The 23482-nt window shown below is 43.1% G+C and overlaps 1 protein-coding gene across 1 annotated transcript in view; it reads left to right on the top strand.

Annotated features, from left to right (window-relative positions):
* MPZL1 (myelin protein zero like 1) overlaps nt 1-23482 on the top strand; it is a 66879-nt gene that overhangs the window by 21187 nt on the left and 22210 nt on the right. The window contains exon 2 of the mRNA XM_045453048.1: nt 22623-22789. Within this exon, the coding sequence (XP_045309004.1) occupies nt 22623-22789 (167 nt within the window). The remainder of the gene's footprint in view (nt 1-22622; nt 22790-23482) is intronic.

Raw genomic sequence — 23482 nt, 5'->3', positions numbered from 1 at the left:
CACCTGGGCTTTCTTATCAGCCTGTCTAGGGGCAGGGGCATGGGGCCGCCTGAAAGCCGGCAGCAAACATCGGACAAAAATGTTTTTAAGTGCTTACCATTGTTTCTGTTCTTGGGCAGAAATGCTGTCTGTGGACTAAAGTAAATACCATGTCACATTAATCTAATACTGCAAATGGAAGGTTCTGCAAACTCTAATATCAAGAATGTCTTGGGAACCTTGGACCCAAGGCCGTATCCTGTGTATCTTTTAAAAACACTGAAAATGGGGCGCCTGGGTGGCGCAGTCGGTTAAGCGTCCGACTTCAGCCAGGTCACGATCTCGCGGTCCGTGAGTTCGAGCCCCGCGTCGGGCTCTGGGCTGATGGCTCAGAGCCTGGAGCCTGTTTCCAATTCTGTGTCTCCCTCTCTCTCTGCCCCTCCCCCGTTCATGCTCTGTCTCTCTCTGTCCCAAAAATAAATAAACGTTGAAAAAAAAAAAAAAGAAAAAGAAAATAAAAACACTGAAAATATTTGACATCTTTAATACGTTCGAGTTAACCCCGATTCTGAAATACTTGGTATTATCTTGGTCGTTGTAGGCAAAGAAGCTTTTTTTTTTTTTTTTTTAGTTTTATTTGTATGGCATTAATGGTTTCTAAGTCTTATCACATTCTTTGCGTACTTTATTAAGCAGATGCTTAATAAATAGGAACTCTTGGTTTTAAATTTAATAAACGGGACTCCTGTTTTACTGTGCGCATCTTAAGTTTTAGGTTCTGGGTTAACTGTTGGGGAGTAGGATCAAATGGGAGTAAAATGCAGACTTGTAGATGCCAGAGGCCTGGGAGAGACTGGGAAACAGTTATCAGGAGACATGTTACGGGTAAATAGTCGGAAGACGACATCTTTACCTTTCAGATTTGTGGTTTACTGCAGATCTTTAATTTTCAGACAGTTTCTCATGTTTTAATATCTGTGACATTGGGATATGCCTTACAGTTGCTGGTGAGTCAGAACCAGCATTATTCAGTTCCCACTGGCACACGAAATAATGGGTCTTAACCATCAGTGGCATCTTAGAATTGATGAAAGATGCAAATTTTTATAGCTTTATGCCTCTTCTGCAGAAGTGCATTTAAGCTTCAGGGAAAATATCCACAGTCAGAACCAAGTGCCAGATGTGATTGTCTTAGAGTTGCCTTGGAGGAAAAGTAGGCATTGGCTCAGTGTGAGTGAGCGGGAGAGAGGAGCATGTACAGAGCACGTCGTCGTCAAGGACTGTATTGTGTTGGGGAATGGGCTAGGAGTTCAGTGTGGCAGAAACGTAGGAAGGAGCGGGAGTGACATGGGGAGAGTGATCAATTGGCGGGATGGTAGCCTGGAGCCAGCCTTGGGAGGATTGGTGGGGCCACTGGGGAGTTAGGTTGTATTGGTGCATCCACATAGCCTTGTAGACCACCTGCCCCTGTTTGCCCCAGCGAGGGGTGGGTAGCACTGACATAGTAACAGAAGAGGGTAGAGAATGCAGTACATCAAATTCCTTCAGTGGTACAGAGCTCTCCCAAGTGAAAGCAGCTAGCCAGATGGTGCGGAATTGAATGGAAGGGAGAACTTTATCCAGTGGGGCTATTTCCTTCTGCCCCAGGTGTGAGTAGAGCTGGGGTTCGGTGGCTTGTTTTGGAAGCCTATTTCTGGACTGGTGCTATGACTGAAAAACAGAAGATGGCTTTCTTTCTTTCTTTCTTTCTTTTTTTAATTTTTTTAATGTTTATTTTTGAGAGAGAGAGAGAGAGGGCATGAGCAGGAGAGGGGCAGAGAGAGAGGGAGACGTAGAATCCGAAGCACGCTTCAGGCTCTGAGCTGTCAGCACAGAGCCCAACGCGGGGCTCGAACTCACAAACCACGAGATCATGACCTGAGCTGAAATCAGAGACTTGACCGACTGATCCACCCAGGCCCCCCAAGAATGGCTTTCATAGGGTAGTTTTAATCCAATTGGATGGGGATTTGGAGGAAAGCATGCAGGAAATAGTGTTTCTAAGCTGTTTTTGGCTTTCTCCTAAGGGTCATTTATTATTCTTATCTTCCTCTAAAATATAACATCTGGTAGAAGAAGGTTTTAAAAAAGTTTTTCAAATAGATTTTTTTTTTTCTAAGTTTGGAAATTTGATCCCTTATAGGAAATATTTGTTCAGTTTGGGTCTCCAAATAAAAGAGGCACAGAAAATGTGTTCATCAGAGAGCCACTGAGATACAAAGAGAAGACCAATGAGGAAAAGTTAATGGAACCGGAATTAAACAGTATAGAAACCTGCTGATTTTTCTGTTACTTCCAGCTAATTTTGGCCTTCATACCCTCTGCTGTCGCTGAGTATATTGTTGCACAGAGCTTTGCATTGTTAAACTAGCGGAAGGGACTAGTCTATTAAAAACATTTTCTAATTTCAGTTCACCTCTAATAAAAAAAAATGGACATAGTTCAGAAGTTTAAAAAGAGAGTACTGTCCATAGTAAGAAATCTTTCTCTGTCTTCGGAGTCCTTGCTGAGGAGGCCAATGTTAGTTTCCTGTGTATCTTTCCAAAGACATTTTATTGAGACCTGAGCAGATCTGTAAATTGGTAACATCCCGTACCCGCTGTTCAACAACTTGTTTTTTTTAAACAGCAGCTTTATTGGGATATAATCCACCTAGTATAAAATTCACCCCCTTAAAGTGTAAAATTCGGTGGTTTTTGGTATATTCACAGAGTAGTGCAGCCATCATTGCTACCTAATTTCGGAACACTTCCGTCACCCCATGAAGGAGCCCTGTACCCCTTAGTGGTCACTCCCCATTCCTCTCTGCCTGCAACCCCCTCTAATCTACTTGTCTGTCTCTGTGGGCTGGCCTCTTCTGGAGATTTCTTGTAAATAGAACCACAGTGCGTCTAGTTTTCCTTAGCATGATGTTTTCCAGGTACATCCTTTGCGTATATCGATATTTTGTTTCTTTTTATGCCTGAAAAATATTGTACCTTTCCTTAGCATGATGTTTTCCAGGTACATCCTTTGCGTATATCGATATTTTGTTTCTTTTTATGCCTGAAAAATATTGTACCTTTCCTTAGCATGATGTTTTCCAGGTACATCCTTTGCGTATATCGATATTTTGTTTCTTTTTATGCCTGAAAAATATTGTACCGGACTTTGTTTACCTGTTTGCCAGTTGATGAGCGTGTTTTCAGTTCTCTTGGATGTACACTTAGGAGTAGGATCGCTAAGTCGTAGCAACTCGAACTGCCAAACTGTTTTCCAAAGGGCTGCACCATTTTATGTTCCCACCAGCAACGCAGAGAGGTTTAATTTCTCCTCATCCTCACCAATACTTGTTACTGTCTTTTTGATGATAGTTATCCTAACAGGTGTGAAGTGGCATCTCATTGTCGTTTTCATTTGCATTTCTCTCGTGATTAATGATGTTTCAGCATCTTCTTATTGGCTTATTGGGGTATTTGTTTGTTTGGGTTTTTTGGGGGGAGAAATATCTATTCCAGTCCTTTGCCCATTTTTTAATTGGTTTGTCTTTTTTTGTTGTTGAGTTTAAAGGTCCTTTGTATGTTTGGTTACAAGCCCCTTCTCAGATACAAAATTTGCAAACAGTTTCTCCCATTCTGTGGGTTCACTTTCTTGATGGTGTTCTGTGAAGCACAAAAATTTTAATTTTGATTTAAGTCCAGTTTATCTATTTTTTTCTTTTGTTGCATGTGCTTTTGGTGCCACATCTAAGAAACCGTTACCTAATCCAAGATCGCAGAGATTTACTACGCTTTCTTCTAAGAGTTCTATAGTTTTAGGACCGCATTTAAGTCTGTAGTTTTAAGACCACATTTAAGTCTGTGGTCCATTTTGAGTGAATTTTTGTATTTTTTTCGTTGAATTTTTTTTTCATTGAATGTGCCTCGGAGATCATTTCATATCGACGCTAATGGACTTCCTCGTTCTTTCTCATGCTATATTTACTTTTATAGATATGCCAAATTTATTTAAACAGTTCCCCCATACATAAACATTTGGATTTGTAAATTTTTTTCAGATATCCTGGGGCTTGAAAAGTGATTTCATATCAGCCTCCTCAAAATGGCAGTTTCAACCATTTGGCAGGCTTTTCTGTTCTAAGCGATTCTTGCCATCCAGAAGCCTTTGAGTAAATGCCATTCCTCTGGGGAGAATGACTCCAAAGAATTGTTTTCAGAGATTTCATCCCACTAAATGTTCGTAGTAAGGGGCACCTGGGTGGCGCAGTCAGTTAAGCGTCCGACTTCAGCCAGGTCACGATCTCGCGGTCCGTGAGTTCGAGCCCCGCGTCAGGCTCTGGGCTGATGGCTCAGAGCCTGGAGCCTGTTTCCGATTCTGTGTCTCCCTCTCTCTCTGCCCCTCCCCCGTTCATGCTCTGTCTCTCTCTGTCCCAAAAATAAATAAACGTTGAAAAAAAAAAAATTAAAAAAAAAAATGTTCGTAGTAAGTCGGGAGGCAGAAGATGCTCTCCGTTATCTGAAAACATCTGGAAAAATACTTTTGGAGGAATAAGGCACTCCAGTTGTGCCTTACATTTTATTGTGTTGTACATTTTAAACTATATTCGGTTCCAGATGACTTAATGGCATGTGCCCTCCTTTTGCTGTTTGGCCGCATTGTTGTGTCTCACGTATATAAATCTAAGTGAGTAATAATCTGAACTTCGGGCAGTTCAGCCAGGCACTCTGCAAGCTGTGAAATATCTGGAGATTATGAGACATGTGGGTTTCTTTTTTAAAGAAAGAGGAAGCTTGGGGGGAAATCTTAAAATACACCAATGCCAACACTTTCCTAATCCGCGGAGGCTTATCTAGCTACTTGGAAGTAAGCAAAAGGGGGCACCGAGGTGGCTCAGTCGGTTGAGCATCTGACTTCAGCTCAGGTCATAATCTCACGGTTTGTGGGGTGGAGGTCTGTGTTGACGGTGCAGAGCCTGCTTGGGATTCTTTCTCTCTGCCCCTCCTCGGCTCTCTCAAAAATAAATAAATTAACGACGACAAAAAAGAAAGAAACGGAAGGTCGCTTTAAAAAAAAAAAGTAAGCAAAAAAACCTCCAGTGAACAGCAAAGATTAATATGACAAAGTCTGCTCCTTTGGGTTCTTGTACTTTACTCATAATATGCTTCTTCATAAATAAACTACTTTATGTTACTTTATACCCTCATCAGACCAGCATGATGTCACAAAAAGAGCAAAAGAGTTGTTCAGATCCTTTTTCTGTTCTTGATAATGTGGATGCCTGCTATCAGTGACTTAGCCTCTCTGGGCTAGAATTGTGTCATCTGTGAAATGAACGTGAACTAGGTCAGTTTTTCCAAGCCCGTAATAGATTAGAGCAATTAGCAGGCGCAGTAGGGGCTGCTGGAGGCAAGCTGCAGTCGGCAGTGGTGATGGGGATGCAGCAGATAGGAAGAAAATGAAAAGCATTTATAAAAGTTCAAAAATAATCATGCTGGGGACCTCTAGATCGGGGCAAATAGCCTCACGTATCCGAGGGGCCCCAATGGGCATCACTCAATTTTATTATGTTCCTGATGTCCATACAAGTCCTGTTACCAAAGAGTTAGCAAAACAAAAACAAAAACAAAACCCCCAGTTAAACAAAATACTACATTATTTCTTGTCCATTTTCATTTTGATGTAATTTCAGACTTACAAGAGAATTGCAAAAAAAAAAAAAAAAAAATAGCATTTACCCTTCACCCAGATTTCTCAAATGTTAACATTTTACTATATTTCCTTAATCCTTCTCCCTCTCCCTCATGTGTGTGTTTTTCAACCATAGGACAGCTGCAGAAGTGCTGATTCTTTATTCTTTTTTTAAGTTTATTTATTTTGAGAGAGAGAGCGAGAGAGAGCCTACACAAGCAGGAGAGGGGCAGAGAGAGAGAGAGAATTCTGAGTAGGCTCCGTGCTGTCCGCGTAGAGCCCAACTTGGGGCTCGATCTCACAAACCTTGAGATCATGACCTGAGCTGACATCACAAATAGGACACTTAATGGACTGAGCCACCCAGGTGCCCCTGATCTTTTATCCTTAAATACTTTTGTGCGCGCGTGTGCATTTATGCCCCCCATTATCTTTAAGTACTTTAATGTGTCTTTAAGTACTTGAATGTTTCCTGAAGACTAGGCGCATTATCTTACGTAACCACAGTGTAATTATCAAAATCAGGAAATTAATGTTGAGGCGGTACAGTTACTGTGTCATTCAGATGTTGCTAGCTGTCCCAATAATGTCCATTATGGGAGTTTCTTTGAGCTGTCCGGGCCCTTCTGTCGCCTTCAGTTTGCATTACTGCCTGAATCTTTTTTCTTTCTCTTCTTGAGTTTACATTAACATGTTTTAAGAATAAGGGCCACTTACATAGTAGAATGTCCCTCCGTCAGGTTTGTCTGATGGTTCCGGGCACACTCATTTGTCAGGAGTACCACAGAAGTGACATGCTGTTCTCGGTGCATGCGATTGGGAGGCATGTCTTACCAGTTTGCTCCATTACTAATGACGTCCCCTTTAAATTTTTTTTTTTTTAACGTTTATTTATTTTTGAGAGAGAGAGACAAAGCATGAACAGGGGAGGGGCAGAGAGAGAGGGAGACACAGAATCTGAAACAGGTTCCAGGCTCGGAGCGGTCAGCACAGAGCCGGATGCGGGGCTAGAACCCACGGACCGTGAGGTCGTGACCTGAGCCGAAGTCGGACACTTAACTGACTGAGCCACCCAGATGCCCCTGATGACGTCCCCTTTGATCCTCAGTGGAGATGATGTCTACCATGTTTCTGTGCTGTAATGTAACTATTTTTTTCCTTTTGTATTTAATAACTGTCTTGGGGAGGAATACTTTGAAACTATGTAAATGCTGTTTCTCTGCAAACCTTTACTCACCGTATTATCTTTTTAGGAAGGCAGAAAAAAACAATACATTTTAGCAATATTTCCATCAAAATGGTTGTAGTGTTAAAAGGAGCTTGTGGGAGCCATATGACAAACGTAATCATGTAGAATTATTAATTATTTCAAAGAAACTAGATATATGTATTACTTAGTTAAAAAATGTTTTAAGTTTATTTATTTTGAGAGAGAGTGCCTGAGCTCGAGTGGGGAGGGGTAGAGACAGGGAGAGAGAATCCCAAGCAGGCTCCACATTGTCAGCGCAGAGCCCAATGGGGGGCTTGATTCCCCTGGACCAGCAGCCCCCCTGGACTGTGAGATCATGACATGAGCTGAGATCAAGAGCCACACCCTTAACCGACTGAGCCACCCAGGCGCCCCTATACTACTTATTTTTTTAAAAATATTCCTCACGTATCTAAACCCGCTTCCTAGGGTTATATACGTAAGAATAATTTTGTCCGTAGTAGCATTGTTACTTATGAAAGATTTAGACAAGAGTCATGCCTGGAAGTTTTTCTGTTTTGTCCAGTGGTGGGGGCAGAAATGAAACAAACAAAAATCCTTCGCAGGGAGAAAATCTTCCGAATGTCTCTTCTTTCCCGCCTCTTTTCTGTGTTTTTCATGTCTCCACCGAAAAGTCCACTTTTACCGTATCATCCTTCTCAAATATACTCAATGGTGTCCCCTTCCCCCAGGATCAAGTTCCAGCTTCTCAGCCTGCCTTTTTAACCTTAAAGCTTTCTTCTACTCCAGCCAAGTTAACCTACACAGTTCCTTTGTAAACATCATCCTGTTTTTCTCTCTCTGCAAAATGCCCTTCTATCCATCTATCTTGGTTCTTTTCAGCATTCCAGATAAATTGCAAGTGCATTTTCCATGAAATGCTGCCTCACCTCTTCATTTTTCAAACTTCCAACTACATATAGTCTGTTTGCTACTTTAAGGAGATGTTTTTATAAGGAACTTTTTTAGGGAGAGTAAGGTGCTATAAACAAGAAGTAAAGTACAGACCGGGTAGCCTGTGATCCCCGTTTGGAGGGCTCTTTCCTGCTTCCTGCATCGTGCCCGGACCCCGCACACTGTCGGCACTTGCTGTTTGTTGCGTGCGTTCGCGATGCGCGTGTGCTCACGCGGGGTGTCTCATGAGACTGCATCCCTCACAGAACGAGCCAGCCCTTATTTGCTATTCAGGAAATGAGTTGTTTAATTGATACTAATCCTTTTTTATTATTATCTTTAAAATTATGGGGCGCCTGGGTGACTTGGTGGGTTGAGCGTCCGACTTTGGCTCGGGTCATGATCTCACAGTTTGTGAGTTCGAGCCCCGTGTCGGGCTCTGTGCTGATGTCTCAGAGCCCGGAGCCTGCTTTGGATTCTGGATCTCCCTCTCTTTCTGACCCTCCCCCACTCACACTCTGTATGTCTCTCTCTTTCTCTCTCTCTCTCAAAAGTAAACATTGAAACAATTTTTAAAATTGTTTTGTTGTTATCGTTTTAGTCTAACAAAGCCTGCATCTCAACAAGAAGCAAATGTTTTTTCAGTTCTCATATTTTATGTTCTGTCCAAGGATGAGCATCCATACTTTGAACTCTCGATGGCGGTGACAAAATGGTGCTGATTAATCTTGTTGCCTGAGGTTAGGTATCCACTAAAGGGCAAGTTGGTTTCTTTGATTTACTTCAGCCAGAGAAAAGTGCTTATATGTTTCATTAACGATAACTTCACATTACAGGAATCCTAAAAATTCAGCCACTAATCAGCTTGTTTCCTCCTTAAGTGTTCTTTGAGAGCTTTGTGACCACCCGGAGGTATCCTGTGCGTTGGCCCACAAAGGCCAAGTAAGATGTAACTCCACCCCTCAAGGAGTCTTGAGTGTCGGGGTGGGGGATGCTCGAGATGATTGCTACACCAAAAAAAGACCTGGGCTCTCACTTGAAGGTGCTGCCTCAGTAATCAGTAGCCACAGAGAGATGTACGAGAAATACCGAGTATTGGGGCAGAAGAGGTAGTCAGATCAGGGAGGGTCTTACTGAAGTCAAGTTTAGGTGGAGTTTTGAGAGGCTGCAGGATTTTAGAGATGGGCCTCTGTTGCCCAGAGGTGTGCCGTCTGCGCGACCTGGTGAGGGAAGTGAGAGCAAGCTGGTACCAGCCTATCCATTGGCCTTCATCGATGTAAAGCAGGAAAGGCGGGGGGGATGTTACTTGGAAAAGTCTAGTGCTCCGTGCTGAGGACCAGGGGCTTCGTGAAGCAACGGGGCGACTTTTAAACCGGGTTTTAAATCTCAGAAATTGGCATGGGTAAATTTGCATTTAATTAAGAACGTGCCCAAAGAATAAGCAGGGAGGAGACCAAGCTCTGAGAGCACCCGCAGCTCTAACCGGGGTGAACCATTTCCTTCTCTGTTGGATCCACTTCTCCCATGTGGTTAACGTGTGGTTAGTCTGTCTGGCTGTAGGCTGCGGCAGTAGCAGACTGTGGCTTTACTCCCCTGCGGTCAACCTGAACTTCTCAAAAACCGAGCAGAACGGTAGTTTCCAGGCTCTCTTCAGTAGATTCCCAGGGGCGGGGGTCTGGCAGCTGTGCTTTTAGAGCCTCCAAATGTTGGATGTACATTTTTTTTTCCCTAAAGTTTATTTTTAACAATGAAAATAATAATAAAGAGCGACATACACAGATATGAAGTTATAGGCATAATTTGAGGACTGTGAGACCACTGCCATGTCGATTCCAGCAGCTAACGCATCCTTCAGAATGAAGCAGATTTTGGTAATTTCTGTGTATACGTTTAAACTTGCCAGTGTGTGGTTAAGAAGGTAGTCAATCACTGCCTTAGTCTCGTAAAAAATTCAGGTCTCTGCATGTGTACTAATAATATATTTTACAAGTGAAATACTGCACCTACACTCAGCCAAATGCCAGGTAAGGCTTGGCCCATATGCTTCGGGCCCGTCTCACTGTATTATAGTACCATATGTACAGCCCCATATCTCACTGGTCTGTAAGATAGTGGTTACAAATTTAGAATCACCTAGGGGTCTTTTAAAAGTCTTGGTGCCCAGGCCATGCCCCATGCCAATTAAACCAGAGTCCCTGGGGCTAGGGGTGGGACTCAGACATCAATGTTTGTTTTTGTTTTTGTTTTTGTTTTATACTTATTCGTTTTTGAGAGAGAGAGAGACAGCACACAAGCAGGGGAGGGGCAGAGAGAGAGGGAGACACAGAATCCAAAGCAGGCTTCCAGACTCTGAGCCGTCAGCACAGAGCCCGACGCGGGGCTCGAACCCACGAACCGCGAGATCATGACCTGAGCCAAAGTCGGACGCTCAACCGACTGAGCCACCCAGGTGCCCCAATATTTGTTTTTAATAGACTTTATTTTTCACAGCAAAATTGAGAGAAAGGTTATATATCCCTATGCCATTTTCTCCCAGGCATGCATAGCCTCCCTCGTTACCAACATCCCCACCAGAGCTGTGCATTTGTTACAGTTGATGAACCTACAGTGATACATCTGAACCACCTGAAGTCCATGATTTACAGTAGGGTGTACTCTCCAGGTTGTACAAATGCATAATGACATGTATCCATCATTACAGTATCACGCAGAGTAGTTTCAGTAGGCATCGGTATTTTTTACAGCTACTGTTTTTTTAAATGTTTTATTTATTTATCTTGAGGGAGAGAAAGCACGAGCAGGGGAGGGGCAGAGAGAGGGAGAGAGAGAATCCCAAGCACGCTCCAAGCTGTTGGCACAGATCCCAACATGGGGCTTGGTTCCCATGGACCGTGAGATCATGACCTGAGCCAAAATCAAGAGTCAGATGCTTAACCCACTGAGCCACCCAGGTGCCCCAGGCATCAGTATTTTTTAATTTTTTTTTTTTAACGTTTATTTATTTTTGAGACAGAGAGAGACAGAGAATGAATGGGGGAGGGTCAGAGAGAGAGGGAGACACAGAATCTGAAACAAGCTCCAGGCTCTGAGCAGTCAGCACAGAGCCCGACGCGGGGCTCGAACTCACGGACTGCAAGATCATGACCTGAGCCGAAGTCGGACGCTTAACCGACTGAGCCAACCAGGCGCCCCAATGGCATCAGTATTTTTTAAAGCTCTTAGGTGATCCCAGTGTGCAGCCAAGGTCAAGAACCATTGTGCTGTGCTGCAGTTCTTGGACTTAAATTGTAAGTTTTGAATACTTCTTATCCGACTTGTATGTGAAAACTACCTCTTTCTCCGTTACGTACTCGGTTCCCCAGAAGAAACCATATTTTGTTTGAATAAAAGATTGATTTAAAGCTTGAGAATCAGCGTAGTGGAAAGAGCTAGGCTTTGGGGTCAGGACATCCTGGATTCAACTTTTGGCTCCATATCTGCTGAGTAAGTGACTTGGGCAAGTTCTTTAGCCTCTCTTGAGTTTCCATCCAATAGATAACACCCAACGGTGTTGTTGAAAAATAATACATGTTCCTTAGTTTAGTAATGCTTTACCCATAATAAGCACTCAGTAAGTGGTGTTTTTCCGTTGCACCCTTTTACCTTATTTTGGAGGTGAGGAATACCCTTCTTGCCCTTGACCACAGTCACATTCTTTCCAATGTCATGTTCTGTTGTTGGCCCTAATATTTTGTATTTTGTTTTTTTTCTGGTTTGGATTAAATTTCAGTCCAGATATCTTCTCACGTATGGTAGACCTTCTGATAAGATTTGAGAGCTCGGAAAGATACATGTAAGGTACCGTGGTCTTTTGCTTGACCAGAAAGAGAAGTATATTTTAGCCCATGAGAAGTGTAAAGTATGTGACAGTGTTTTGTTTGTTTGTTTTTTGTTTTTTTTTTTTTTTTTTTTTCATCTATAACATGTGCCCCCCAGGGCTTTCAACATGCTCTTTACGGTAAGCCTTTTAGTCCACTATCATCTATCGGAAATAAAATGATCTGATTTCTTACTTTCACCAGTTTGCTAAGAACTGAGAAATGCTAGGACACTTGATGTAGATGGTACAACTCAGATTGACTACAACTGTGGCATTTGGGTTGACTGCTTGACTGTTTGGACACTTTGTCCTTTAGTGGAAGCCCTGGTCCTGTAAAGTCTCTGCGTCCCAGGGGCCAGGCACCATGCCTCTGCCACTGCACTGTAGATACTTGTTTATTTGTCTCCATGAGACTGTCAGTCCATTAAGGGCAGAGGCTGAGTCCCAGTGTGGTTTGAAAGAATGAACCGTTGATTGAAGGAAAGGAAAGCAGTAACAGGAAAGAAAGATGAACAGTGCATACATAGAGGAGGGCAAAGAAGAAATCCCAGGGCTTTAAGGAGTCAAATGATCAGTTCAATGACTGGCCCGATTCAGGACCTTTTGAATGTCTCTCATTTGAGAAACAGAAAGACCTTTGTTGGTGCAAAAAAGGTTAAAGATAGAGATGTGGCCAGCTGGACATTGATCATTAGTGGAAGGAATGGACTCTGAGAGGAGTTGAGTAATCCTGTGTGTTAGTGAAAGTACACAGCCTTATTATTTTTTTCAAGATAAAGGTTTTTTTTTTAATATTAATTCCAGTGTAGTTAAGATACAGTGTTATATTAGTTTCAGGTGTACAATATGGTGATTCAGCAGTTCCATATATAACTCAGTGCTTATCAAGATAAGTGTGCCCTTAATCCCCATCACCCCATCCTCCCCCACCTCCCTTCCGGTAACCATCAGTTTATTCTCTATTCTCTATTCTCTATAGTTAGGAGTCTGTTTCTTGGTCTGTCTCTCTTTTTTTCCTCTGTTCATTTGTTTCTTAAATTTCCACATATGAGTGAAATCGTGTGGTGTTTGTCTTTCTCTGACTATCTCATTTCACTTAGCCTTATACTCTCTAGATCCATCCATGTTGTTGCAAATGGCAAGATTTTATTCTTTTTTTATGGCTGAATAATATTCCATTATATATCTTTATCCATTTACATCTTTATCCATTCATCTGTTGATGGACACTTAGGCTGTTTCCATAATTTGGCTATTGTAAATAATGCTGCAATAGATGACATAGGGGAGCATGTATCCCTTTGAATTAGTCTTTTTGTATGTTGGGGTAAATACCCTGTAGTGCTATTACTGGGTCTTAGGGTAGTTCTTTTTTTTAACTTTAGGGGAACCTCCATACTGTCTTCCATGGTGGCTGCCCCAGGTTGCATTCTCACCGACAGTGCACAAGGGATCCTATTTCTCTACATCCTCACTGATACTTGTTTTTTGTGTTTTTTATTTTAGCCATTCTAATAGGTGTGAGGCGATGTCATATTGTAGTTTTGATTTGCATTTCCCTGATGATGAAATGACGTTGGAGCATCTTTTCATGTGTCTCTTGGCTATCTGGATGTCTTCTTTGGTGAAATGCCTGTTCATGTCTTCTGCCCATTTTTAAATTGGATTATTTGTGGCATTTTTTTTTTTTAGGGTTGAGTTGTATAAGCTCTTTATATATATTTTGGATACTAACCCTTTATCAGTATGTCATTTGCAGTATCTTCTCCCATTCGGTAGGTTGTCTTTTAGTTTTGATGGTTGCTTCTTTTGCTATGCAGAAGCTTTTTATTTTGGTGTAGTCCCAATAGTTTATTTTTGCTTTTGCTTACCTTGCCTCAGGAGACATATCTGGAAAGATGTTGTTACAGCTGATGTCAGAGAAATTACTGTCTATATTCTTTTCTAGGGTTTTTATGGTTTCAGGTCTCACATTTACATCTTTAATCCACTTCTTAATTTTTTTTAATGTTTATTTATTTTTGAGAGAGACAGAGACAGGATGCGAGTGGGTTAGGGGCAGAGAGAGAGGGAGACACAGAATCTGAAGCTGGCTCCAGGCTCTGAGCTGTCAGCACAGAGCCCGACGTGGGGCTCAAACTCACGAGCTGTGAGATCATGATCTGAGCCCAAGTCGGATGTTCAACTGACTGAGCCACCCAGATGCCCCCATCTTTAATCCATTTTGAGTTTATTTTTGTGTATGGTGTAAGAAAGTGCCCAGTTTCATTCTTTTGCTTGTTGCTGTCCAGTTTTTGCAACACCGTTTGTTGAAGAGACTTTTTCCTGTTGCTTATTCATGCCTCCTTTGTTGAAGATTAATTGACCATATAAATGTGGGTTATTTCTGGGCTCTCTCTTCTGTTCCACTGATCTGTGCGTCTGTTTTTGTGCTAGCACCATACTGTCTTAATTACTACAGCTTTGTGGTATAACTTGAAGTCTAGAATTGTGATACCTCCATTTCTGTTTTTCTTTGTCAAGATTGCTTTGGCCATTCAGGGTCTTCAAGTACATAGACTTTTCTTATTGAACGTTTCCAAAGATGAGTCTCCTTTGGGATTCTCTCATCTAGATTGGAAGGTGAGGCCTGGCTCAGCCTCATCCAAGACAGATTCAGCATCCGAGCCTGGCCCTGAGTCATCTTTGCAGACACTGTTTGGGGCATTATCCTACAGGCATTTGTTGTGAAGCAAGTGTGTAATTTTTATGGCTGAGCTTATCTGAGTCTAGTTGGTATGTTTTCTTTCTCTCTCTTTTCTTTCCTTTCCTTCCTTCCTCCCCATTTCCAAGCAAACGTTTGGAATGCGTTGACAAAAGGCATTTGTGAGGTGATGAGAATATGACAGTGAACAAGGTGGACACAGTCCCCTGCTCTCTCCTGGTTCCAGACAGCCGGTCATTCCAGTAGAGTGTGAGGGAGCCTTCGCAGGGGCAGGCAGGATGTGAAGGAGCACAGGGTGGGGATTTGGGGCACACGTTGTAAGGATGTCACTTGTAGATTGAGGCCCAAAGCATAACGACAGACAAAGCGTGTAGTAGAGGAGTATGTTCCTGACAAGCGAAAAGCTGAATTTATTAATCATTAGGGTTCATTGAAGAGAGTGTATTTTTGTAGCCTCCACTTGCTTTGTGCTATCCAGCCGAGGGAGTCCAAGATAGATAGCCCTGACTCACGGAAGAAAGGAGCCCGCTCCAGCTGCAGAGTGGTCCCGTTCTGAGGATGTGAGGCCTCCAGCCCGGCCCCTGTGCTGTTTCCAACTGACGTCATCAGTTGGCTTCTTGGTGTCCAGCCTGATTGTAGGAGTGACAATTGACACTGTGAGGGAATCCTGTGCTGAATGCTTTCACTGGAGCATTCTGGAATTGAAGAAGTAAATCTCATACCACCTTACTGATGTCTTCCTTTCTTTTAAAAAGAAAAACAGGTTTTATTATGAAAAATAAAATACATACAAAAGAGTGTGTGTGTGTGTGTGTGTGTGTGTGTGTGTGCGTGCCTACAGTTTACACACCTCACGTTAAAATGAGCTCCCATGCCCTCACTGCCCACCCTAGGATATAAAATGTTACCAGTAGTGTGTGCCTTTTTTCCTCCTGCCCCGTCTACCTTCCTCCACTCCGAGCCACTCGTCTCGGTTGTGTTCAGTGCCCTTTTATTTCTCCCTTTTAGTATGTTTTGAAAGGTCATGTTTATGCTTGTGGTTAGGCGATATTACGATATCAGGTTAACACTGTGTACCGGTGAGATAGGCCAGAAATCTATTTAAATAAATTACTTGATTGTATTCTTCTAGGCAGGAGAATATTCTGGTGACATCAAAGTGTTTCCAAAACAAAAAAAAAAAAAAAAAAAAATCAAAACAAAAGCCTTCTTTCAGTTTCAAGGAAAACTGTGGTGGGAGCTGTTCAAAGGATAAGATTTTTACAAACCAGAGTACTACAAATGGACCCAGAAGTGATATGCCAAAGAATTGTTTCACTTGTTAAGTTTTGGGATCTCCATCTAGGCCCAAGTGTTTATTCATCCGTAATAACGCTATTCCAGTGTATTTCAGATGATTTTATAGTATGAGTTTGAATTTACTTGGAGCAAGACCATTTGGCACTTTTGGAGGCATTACTGACATTGCATTTCTTCAACAATTCACGGTATTGAAACAGATCACATCAGGAAACAGACTCCTGGCCAAACTATTCTTGATTTTGAATTTGCTTTTTTCCTTTGGGGTTGTGATGGGTGTTATTTTGTATTGTGTATTTACTTGGATTTTCCCCCAAAACTGTTCTGGTTCTCCATCCAAAATGGAAGAAAACCAAGCTGTAGGTGTCATAGTTGACTGCTGTAGAAGCAGCAGTTGAGTTGATTCTGCGAACTCTTCGATTACTTGTCAAATGATTTTTCAGGCTTTTTTCATTTGAATTGATCTCCTACAAGAAGGACTGTTCTTGTTCATCTTCTTGCCCTCTGGATGCTGGTGTAACTTAGCAGGTCAGGATTCCTTCCCCAGGAAGAAAGTCGTAAGCTCAGCTCCTGTTACCGTTTTTGAAATTTACGTGTAAGTTAATATATAACTCAGAGTCCAAAGTTGGCAGGATATAAAAACGTTTACATATCACTTAATCTTTCCATTTCATTTCATTTCATTTCTGTGTTTTTTATTCCTGAGGCAATTGGTTTTTCCGGGATTCAACAGGACACTTTTCCCCATCCAAGTTTTTGAATTAAAGCTTTAATACTTTTCACAGCAGTTTTTGCCCGTGTACTGTAACTGTGAATCTCAGGCCTAAAAAGACCCCTATTTAACGTCTCGTTCAGACTGGGATTCCCGTCCTCAGTGGCATGGACTTGATGGAGTTTAGAGCAGTGGTTTCTCTGCATCTCAGGGTACTTTACATTTGCATTTTTAGCCATTTTAACTGGTCCCTAAAAATTCTCTTTTATGACTGTGAAGACAGGCCCATCTGAATTCCACAATAATTTTACTGTGTATTGCCATAATACTCCTAGTGACTCAGGAGGGGAAAAGAAAAGGCCTGGACAAAGCAAACCATTCCCAATTGTTTAAGAAACCAGTGAACTCATCCCTTGCTTGAGCCTCATGGAATGCAGTCCGAGAGGGAAACCTGTGTTTTCCCCACACAGGAGAGCTTCTCTGGGAGTACCATCTTGCTCATCGCATTTGGTTAGAAACCGCCGTGCTGTGCTTGGCGACCACAGGCACCGTAAGCAAGGGTGTCTCCCCAGACTCCTCCCGAGAGCAGCCGGGGGAGCACCTGACTCAGGGTGCCACATCGCTGCTTATTCTTCCCTTGTCTCTCCTGGCATCGTGACTTCCTGGGATACCTCCATCTTTTTGTCCTTAGCGTTCTCTGTCCTTGGGGGCCCCCATCCCGGGCAGAGGAGCTACAACATGACCAGGGTGGCTGCTGCAGCGTGTCTGAGGGAGGAGGGTGGGAGGCGAGGTCTGAGAGGTGGCTAGGAGTTAGTGCTTGTCGGGCTTTGTGGACCTGTGAGGACTTTGTCCTGATCCTGGCTAATGTGGAGACTGTTTGGAGTGTTTGGAGCAGAGGAGTAATAAGATCTGATATGCATTAAAATTTTTTTTTTCAGTTTATTTTGAGAGAGAGAAACAGAGCGAGCGGAGGAGGAGCAGAGGGGGGCGGGGAGAGAGAGAGAATCCCAAGCAGGCTCCACACTGTCGGCATGGAGCCTGATGTGGGGCTCGAGCCCACAAACCATGAGATCATGACCCGAGCCGAAACCAAGAGTCAGGCACTTAACCGACTGAGCCACCCAGGCGCCCCCTGATAATGCATTTTAAAAAGCATGGACTGGCTGTGGTTAAGTGGGTGAGGGTAGGAGCAGAGACACCAGTTTAGGAAGCCACTGAAATATCCCAAGTGGAAGAGGAGAGTGGCTTGGACCAAGATGGCAGCACTGAGAGAGGCAGTGAGAGATCACTTTTGAGAAGATGTTTCTAAGTAGATACAAACCTGTTTTGTGACAGCGTGGTGGTAAGGATGTGAGAAAGAGGTCTCAAGAAGGACTCCCGGGTTTTGGCCTCAGCCACTGGAAGGCTGGGATTGCCATTTACAGAAATGGGATAGGCTGTGGAAGGGTGGGTTTGAGGATGGGAATCGGAAATTCAATTTGGTCATATTAAATTTGAGATGCCAGGTAGATCCAAGTGAAGTCGTTGATAGGTGTGTGTGTGTGTGTGTGTGTGTGTGTGTGTGTGTGTGTACAGGGATCATCAGCGTTTAGGTGATATTTATAGCCTTGAAACTAGATGAGGTCCCCAAGAGATAAGAGGTGAGTGGGAGAATCTGGGACTCTCCAACATGCAGAGGTCAGAGAACTAGAAAGGAACAGGCAGTGAGATAAGAGAACAAAAGAGTGATGCTTCAGAATTTGAAATGGGAAGAAAAGGTGTTCCAAGGCTGGGAGGGATCGGCTGTGTCAGATGTTGCAATAGGTCAGTTTGAGAATTGACTGTTGATTTAGCCACATGGAGGCCATTAGATTCTTTGACAAGAATAGTTTTAGGGGCACCTGGGTGGCTCAGTCGGTTGAGCGTCCGACTTCAGCTCAGGTCATGATCTCATAGCTTGTGAGTTCGAGCCCCGCGTCGGGCTCTGTGCTGACAGCTCGGAGCCTGGAGCCTGCTTCAGGTTCTGTCTCCCTCTCTCTCTGCCCCTAACCCACTCGCATCCTGTCTCTGTCTCTCTCAAAGATAAATAAACATTAAAAAAAAATTAAAAAAAAAATAGTTTTAGTGGAGTACTGGGGATAAAAGCCTGGATTAGGTTTATTCAAGAAAATGTGGGAGGGGGTGGCTGGGTGGCTCAGTGGGTTAAGCGTCCAGCTCTTGATTTCAACGCAGGTCATGACCTTACGGTTCGTGAGATCGAGCCCTGCATCCTGCTTGGGATTCTCCTTTCTCCCTCTTTCTCTGCCCCTCCCCCATGCGTGCTTGCACTCTTTCTCTGTCTCTCTCTCAAATAAACTTAAAAGAAGTTAAAAAAAGGGAGAGAATATGGGAGGAGAGAAACTGCGCACGGTGAATATATACAGTTCTTTCAAATGAGATGCAGGGTCAAGATGTTTTTCCCCCTAAACCTGGGATATAAATATAGGTATTTATATGGCCGGTGGCAGTAACTCAGTTGAGAGTGAGAACTTCAGGAGAAAGAGGGAGGATTGCTGGATTAACATCCTTGGTTAGGCCAGAGAAGATGGGGTCCTGTGCCCCAAGCAGGGACCGGCCCCGAGGAGAGGTGCAGACCTTTCGGACGCGGTAGCAAAGGAAACACGGAGCACGGGGCGTTGCTGTGGGGAGCGAGGGACGTGAGGAAGTTGCCTTCAGGTTTGCTTGTTTTGTCAGTGAACTAGGAAGCACAGACCTTAGCGGAGAGTCCAGGCGAGAGAGAAGGGTATGAAGTGGTCCTCTGGGGGGGCGGGGGAGGGTGACAGATCTTAGGTTCTGATGCGGCTGAAGGATCAGCAGAGTTAAGTGGTCTGGAAAGACAGGAGGAGGCTGTCAGAGAGCAGAGAAGCTTGAGATTGTGGAGCGGGTGCTCGTATTGGTAGGGTCTGGGGCACTGATTCTCAGCCACGGTAACTTGGCCCCAGAGAGGATGTTTCAATGTCTGGGGACCTTTTTGGTTGCCACAGCTGGAAGGGGAGAAGATTCCACTGACACCTGGTAGAGGCCAGGGACCCTGCTGAACATCCTGCGATGCATAGAACAGACCTGAGCAGAGAACAATCCAGCCCGGTTGTCAGTAGTGCTAAGGCGGAGAAGCCCTGGCCGAGGGTCGGATGTGAGAATGGGGGGCTGGGACAGGCCTGAGGGTAACATTTTTGTAGAAGAGAAGATCAACAAAGAGACCAGGGCTTTGGGAAGTTCATTTTATGACTAGTTGGGATCTCCAAGAACTAGGACAGCTGGAAAGAGAGAGAGAGAGAGAGAGAGAGAGAGAGAGAGAGAGTCAGGGATCAGAGGATGCTAACTAGCTGTGCATGGAGCCATTTTGTTCTTTTGCAACAGCTGATTGGCCAGAGTTGGAATCCATAACCCTGGCTGTAACAGCTGCCTGTGCAAATGAGCCAAAGAGTGAGGGTTTTTGTTTTTGGTTTTTTTTTTGTTTTGTTTTGTTTTTTTAAGTCACTTGTATATTAACCAGCTCTGGTGTAGTTAAGTCTGCCTCAGATCAATTGTCTAAAAGCCACTTTAGGGATTTGGTTAGTCTTTTCGGCCAAAATTCCGTGACTGTAAACTGAAACATCTTTAAATAACCTCTCCGGTACCGACCAGATTTTGCAGGCCGGCCTTGAGGCAGGGATCTGGCTTTGAGAAAACCCTGAGGAGACTTATTTATTGACTTCGCAGACTGGCTTTCCTTGTAGCGCTTGCCACTGTGGAGAAAACTAGTCAAAATCACGCAGCATAAATAAGGGTTATAAGCCAACACTGCTTCCTGGAAAAGCTGGTCAGATCTTCTGGTCTTGTGCTTTGTCCCTCGTTTTGAACTCAGATGCCCTGGGGCTGGTTTTCTGCCTACCCACAAAGGCAAGGAACATCTTTTGTTTGCTTCTTGTTTGAAAGAAGGGTTTGTTTTGAGGTTTGGGCCACAAATAATAATCCATTGTTCTCTATAATAATAATCCACCCTCTTTAGCAGAAAAAAAATCTGATTGATACAGTATGGCTATCAGTTTATTTAAAAGAATAGCCAAAGTGCCTATTGTGTCCTGCGAATAAACATTTGGAAGATGGTTGGGAGAACTGGGGGAGTACTCTTTTTCTGCCTGGCCTAGAGTCTCGGGCAAGACCTCAGGAAGAAAAACTGAGTGTGATCATCAGTCCTGGGTGACAGCAAACCCCTCCTCATTCTGCTCATCTGTTACATTCTAAGAATAATTGGAACACGGCAGATACGGATTCTTTCCAAACCATTTCTTTAGAAAATACCCTATTTGGAAGATAATATTTCCTCCATTAGCTTTAATTGTGTCCATTTTTAGGCTAACGAATTTCCTTTCTGACCTTCACTTAATCCAGGAAAGTGTCTTTTTTAAGTGAAGATTATTTTAGCAGCCATCCTTAAAACTCTGATTAATTAAGTTGCCTCTGATTACAGATCTTGGAAAAAAAAAAAAGGAGGTATTTTTGTATTACAAGTGATAGACATTTGAATTACTATTTCTGGGCTTAGGCTGACTGAATAAAACTCAAGGGGTAGAGTGAAAACGTGGCCCGGTGTGGTCAGCTGGTTCTTGAACTCACAGTTATCTAGCACAGGTTACACTGAGATGTAACGGTAGATGGGATTTCATTAACGAAAACAGCATGTTGTGCATGTTTTTTGCCTTAAATCCCTTACAGGAAAAGGATCAGTGAAATAATAAACACGGCTCTGAATGAAGTGATACCTTACCTAGAATAGTTTTAATTGTGTTAAAATTAAATGGCAGAGGGGCGCCTGGGTGGCGCAGTCGGTTAAGCGTCCGACTTCAGCCAGGTCACGATCTCGCGGTCCGTGAGTTCGAGCCCCGTGTCAGGCTCTGGGCTGATGGCTCAGAGCCTGGAGCCTGTTTCCGATTCTGTGTCTCCCTCTCTCTCTGCCCCTCCCCCGTTCATGCTCTGTCTCTCTCTGTCCCAAAAATAAATAAACGTTGAAAAAAAAAAATTAAATGGCAGATGAGAGAAGTTCAGTGTGATAGCAGTTGAAATTTAACAGGTGAATGTGAGAACTACTTAAGCAAAAAAAAAAATATGTATATATATTATATATATATACATATATATACACATATACATATTTTTTAAATATATATATTTATATATTATATTTATATATAATACATATTTATATATACATATTTTTTAATATATGTATTTATATATTATATTTATATATAATATATATATACATTTATATATATATACTTTTTTTTGTATATATATGTGTATATATATATATATATATATAGCCTCTACATCATTAAAAACAGACCACCAGGGAAGCAACCAAGATGTCCTTCAGGAGGTGAATGGATAATATCCATACCGTGAATATTACTCAGCAATCAAAAGAAATGAACTGTCATGCTATAAAACGACAAGGAGGAAACTTAAGTAAATAGCGCTAAGTGATAAAAGCTAATCTGAAAAGGCCGTAGGATTCCGGCTCTATAATGTTCTGGAAAAGGCAAACGTACAGATACAGGAAAAAATCAGTGGTTGCCAGGGGTTTAGGGGGAGGGGGGAGGAATGAATGGGTGGAACGTGGGATGTTTAGGACAGTAAAAGGATTCTGTGTTTTATTATAATAGTGGATACATGTCATTGTACATTTGTCAAAACCCATGGAATGTGTAACACACAGTGAACCCTACCATAAATGATGGGCTTTAGTTAATAGTGTAACAGTATTGGCTCATCAATTGTAACACATACCACACTCACAAAAGATGTTATGAGTAGGGGAAACTGGGGGTAGGGGTGGGGGAATATACTGGAACTCTCTGCTTCATGCTCAGTGTTTCTGTAACCCTAAAACTGCTCTAAGAAATAAAGTCTGTTAATGAAAAAGAAAACATAAACATGAGGTAATAGCTGAACTCATGAAAGTATCTTCTTACTGAAAACCAAAAACAAAATCCCAGACCGTCAGCAGTTTATCCCGCTTCTGGGAAGCACCTGGCTGTGGAATATTCTGCCAGAAATGTATATTACACAATGGCAGCAGAGAGAGAGAGATGATTGATTGACAGACAGATAATCTCTATAACTGTGTATATCAAGTAACTTTCTCATATCTTTGTCATATGCAGCATGATATTTGTACTAAATGCTACTCAAGCTTTCCTTGCTCCTCTCTCTCCAGTGACCACGGGCACATCGGCCTTGGAGGTATATACCCCAAAAGAAATCTTCGTGGCAAATGGGACACAAGGGAAGCTGACTTGCAAGTTCAAGTCTACTAATACCACCGGCACGTTGACCTCAGTCTCCTGGAGCTTCCAGCCAGAGGGGACCGACACCACTGTGTCGGTAGGAATGCTTGATCGCACCTGCTGGGCCTGCCTCCCGGGTTCTTTATGGCTGTGATGTCATAAATACCCATTCTTCTGATGGTTCCCTTCCCAAAGAAGTGACTGCGTTGACTTGGAGATTTCAAGGCCCTTCTCTTGCTCTAAACTCTCCAGGAAAAAATAAGTTCAGCATCTCTTAAATGCAGCTCTTTCCTTGGCTTCGCACAGCACTCTCCCCCTTGTCGCCCCCCCCCAGTTCTTCTCCATCAAATCCCCTTATGGAATTTCTCTTCCACGGAGCCCCCGCTGGCCGGCCTTGCTGACTCCGATCATGGTTTATGACTCTGATCCGCATTTCAGCTTTCATTTGCCCCATTTTTTATTGAATTTCTTTGAGGTCTTCCTGTTACACACACACACACACACACACACACACACACACACACACACACCTTTGTGACTTAATTACGAGGTTGTTTGCATTTATCGTAGAGCCGCCTGACTCAGCAGTCGTCCCTGGAGCTCACTGTGCGGTGGGGATGTGGGGTCTTCAGAACCGTGTGCAACCCAGGCTGCCCTCAGTCCTCAGTGGGAGTAAGGATGGCACATTGGTGGGGCTCAGTCGGTTAAGCGTCCCACTCTTAATTTCATCTGCGGTCATGATCTCTCAGTTGTGAGATCGAGCCCCGCATGGTGCACACGTGCTCTCTCT

The sequence above is a fragment of the Leopardus geoffroyi genome, chromosome C3, assembly GCF_018350155.1.
Source record: "Leopardus geoffroyi isolate Oge1 chromosome C3, O.geoffroyi_Oge1_pat1.0, whole genome shotgun sequence".
Classification (NCBI taxonomy): Eukaryota; Metazoa; Chordata; class Mammalia; order Carnivora; family Felidae; genus Leopardus; species Leopardus geoffroyi.
Note: the sequence above shows the minus strand (reverse complement) of the source record. Positions and strands in the feature narration are given on the sequence as shown.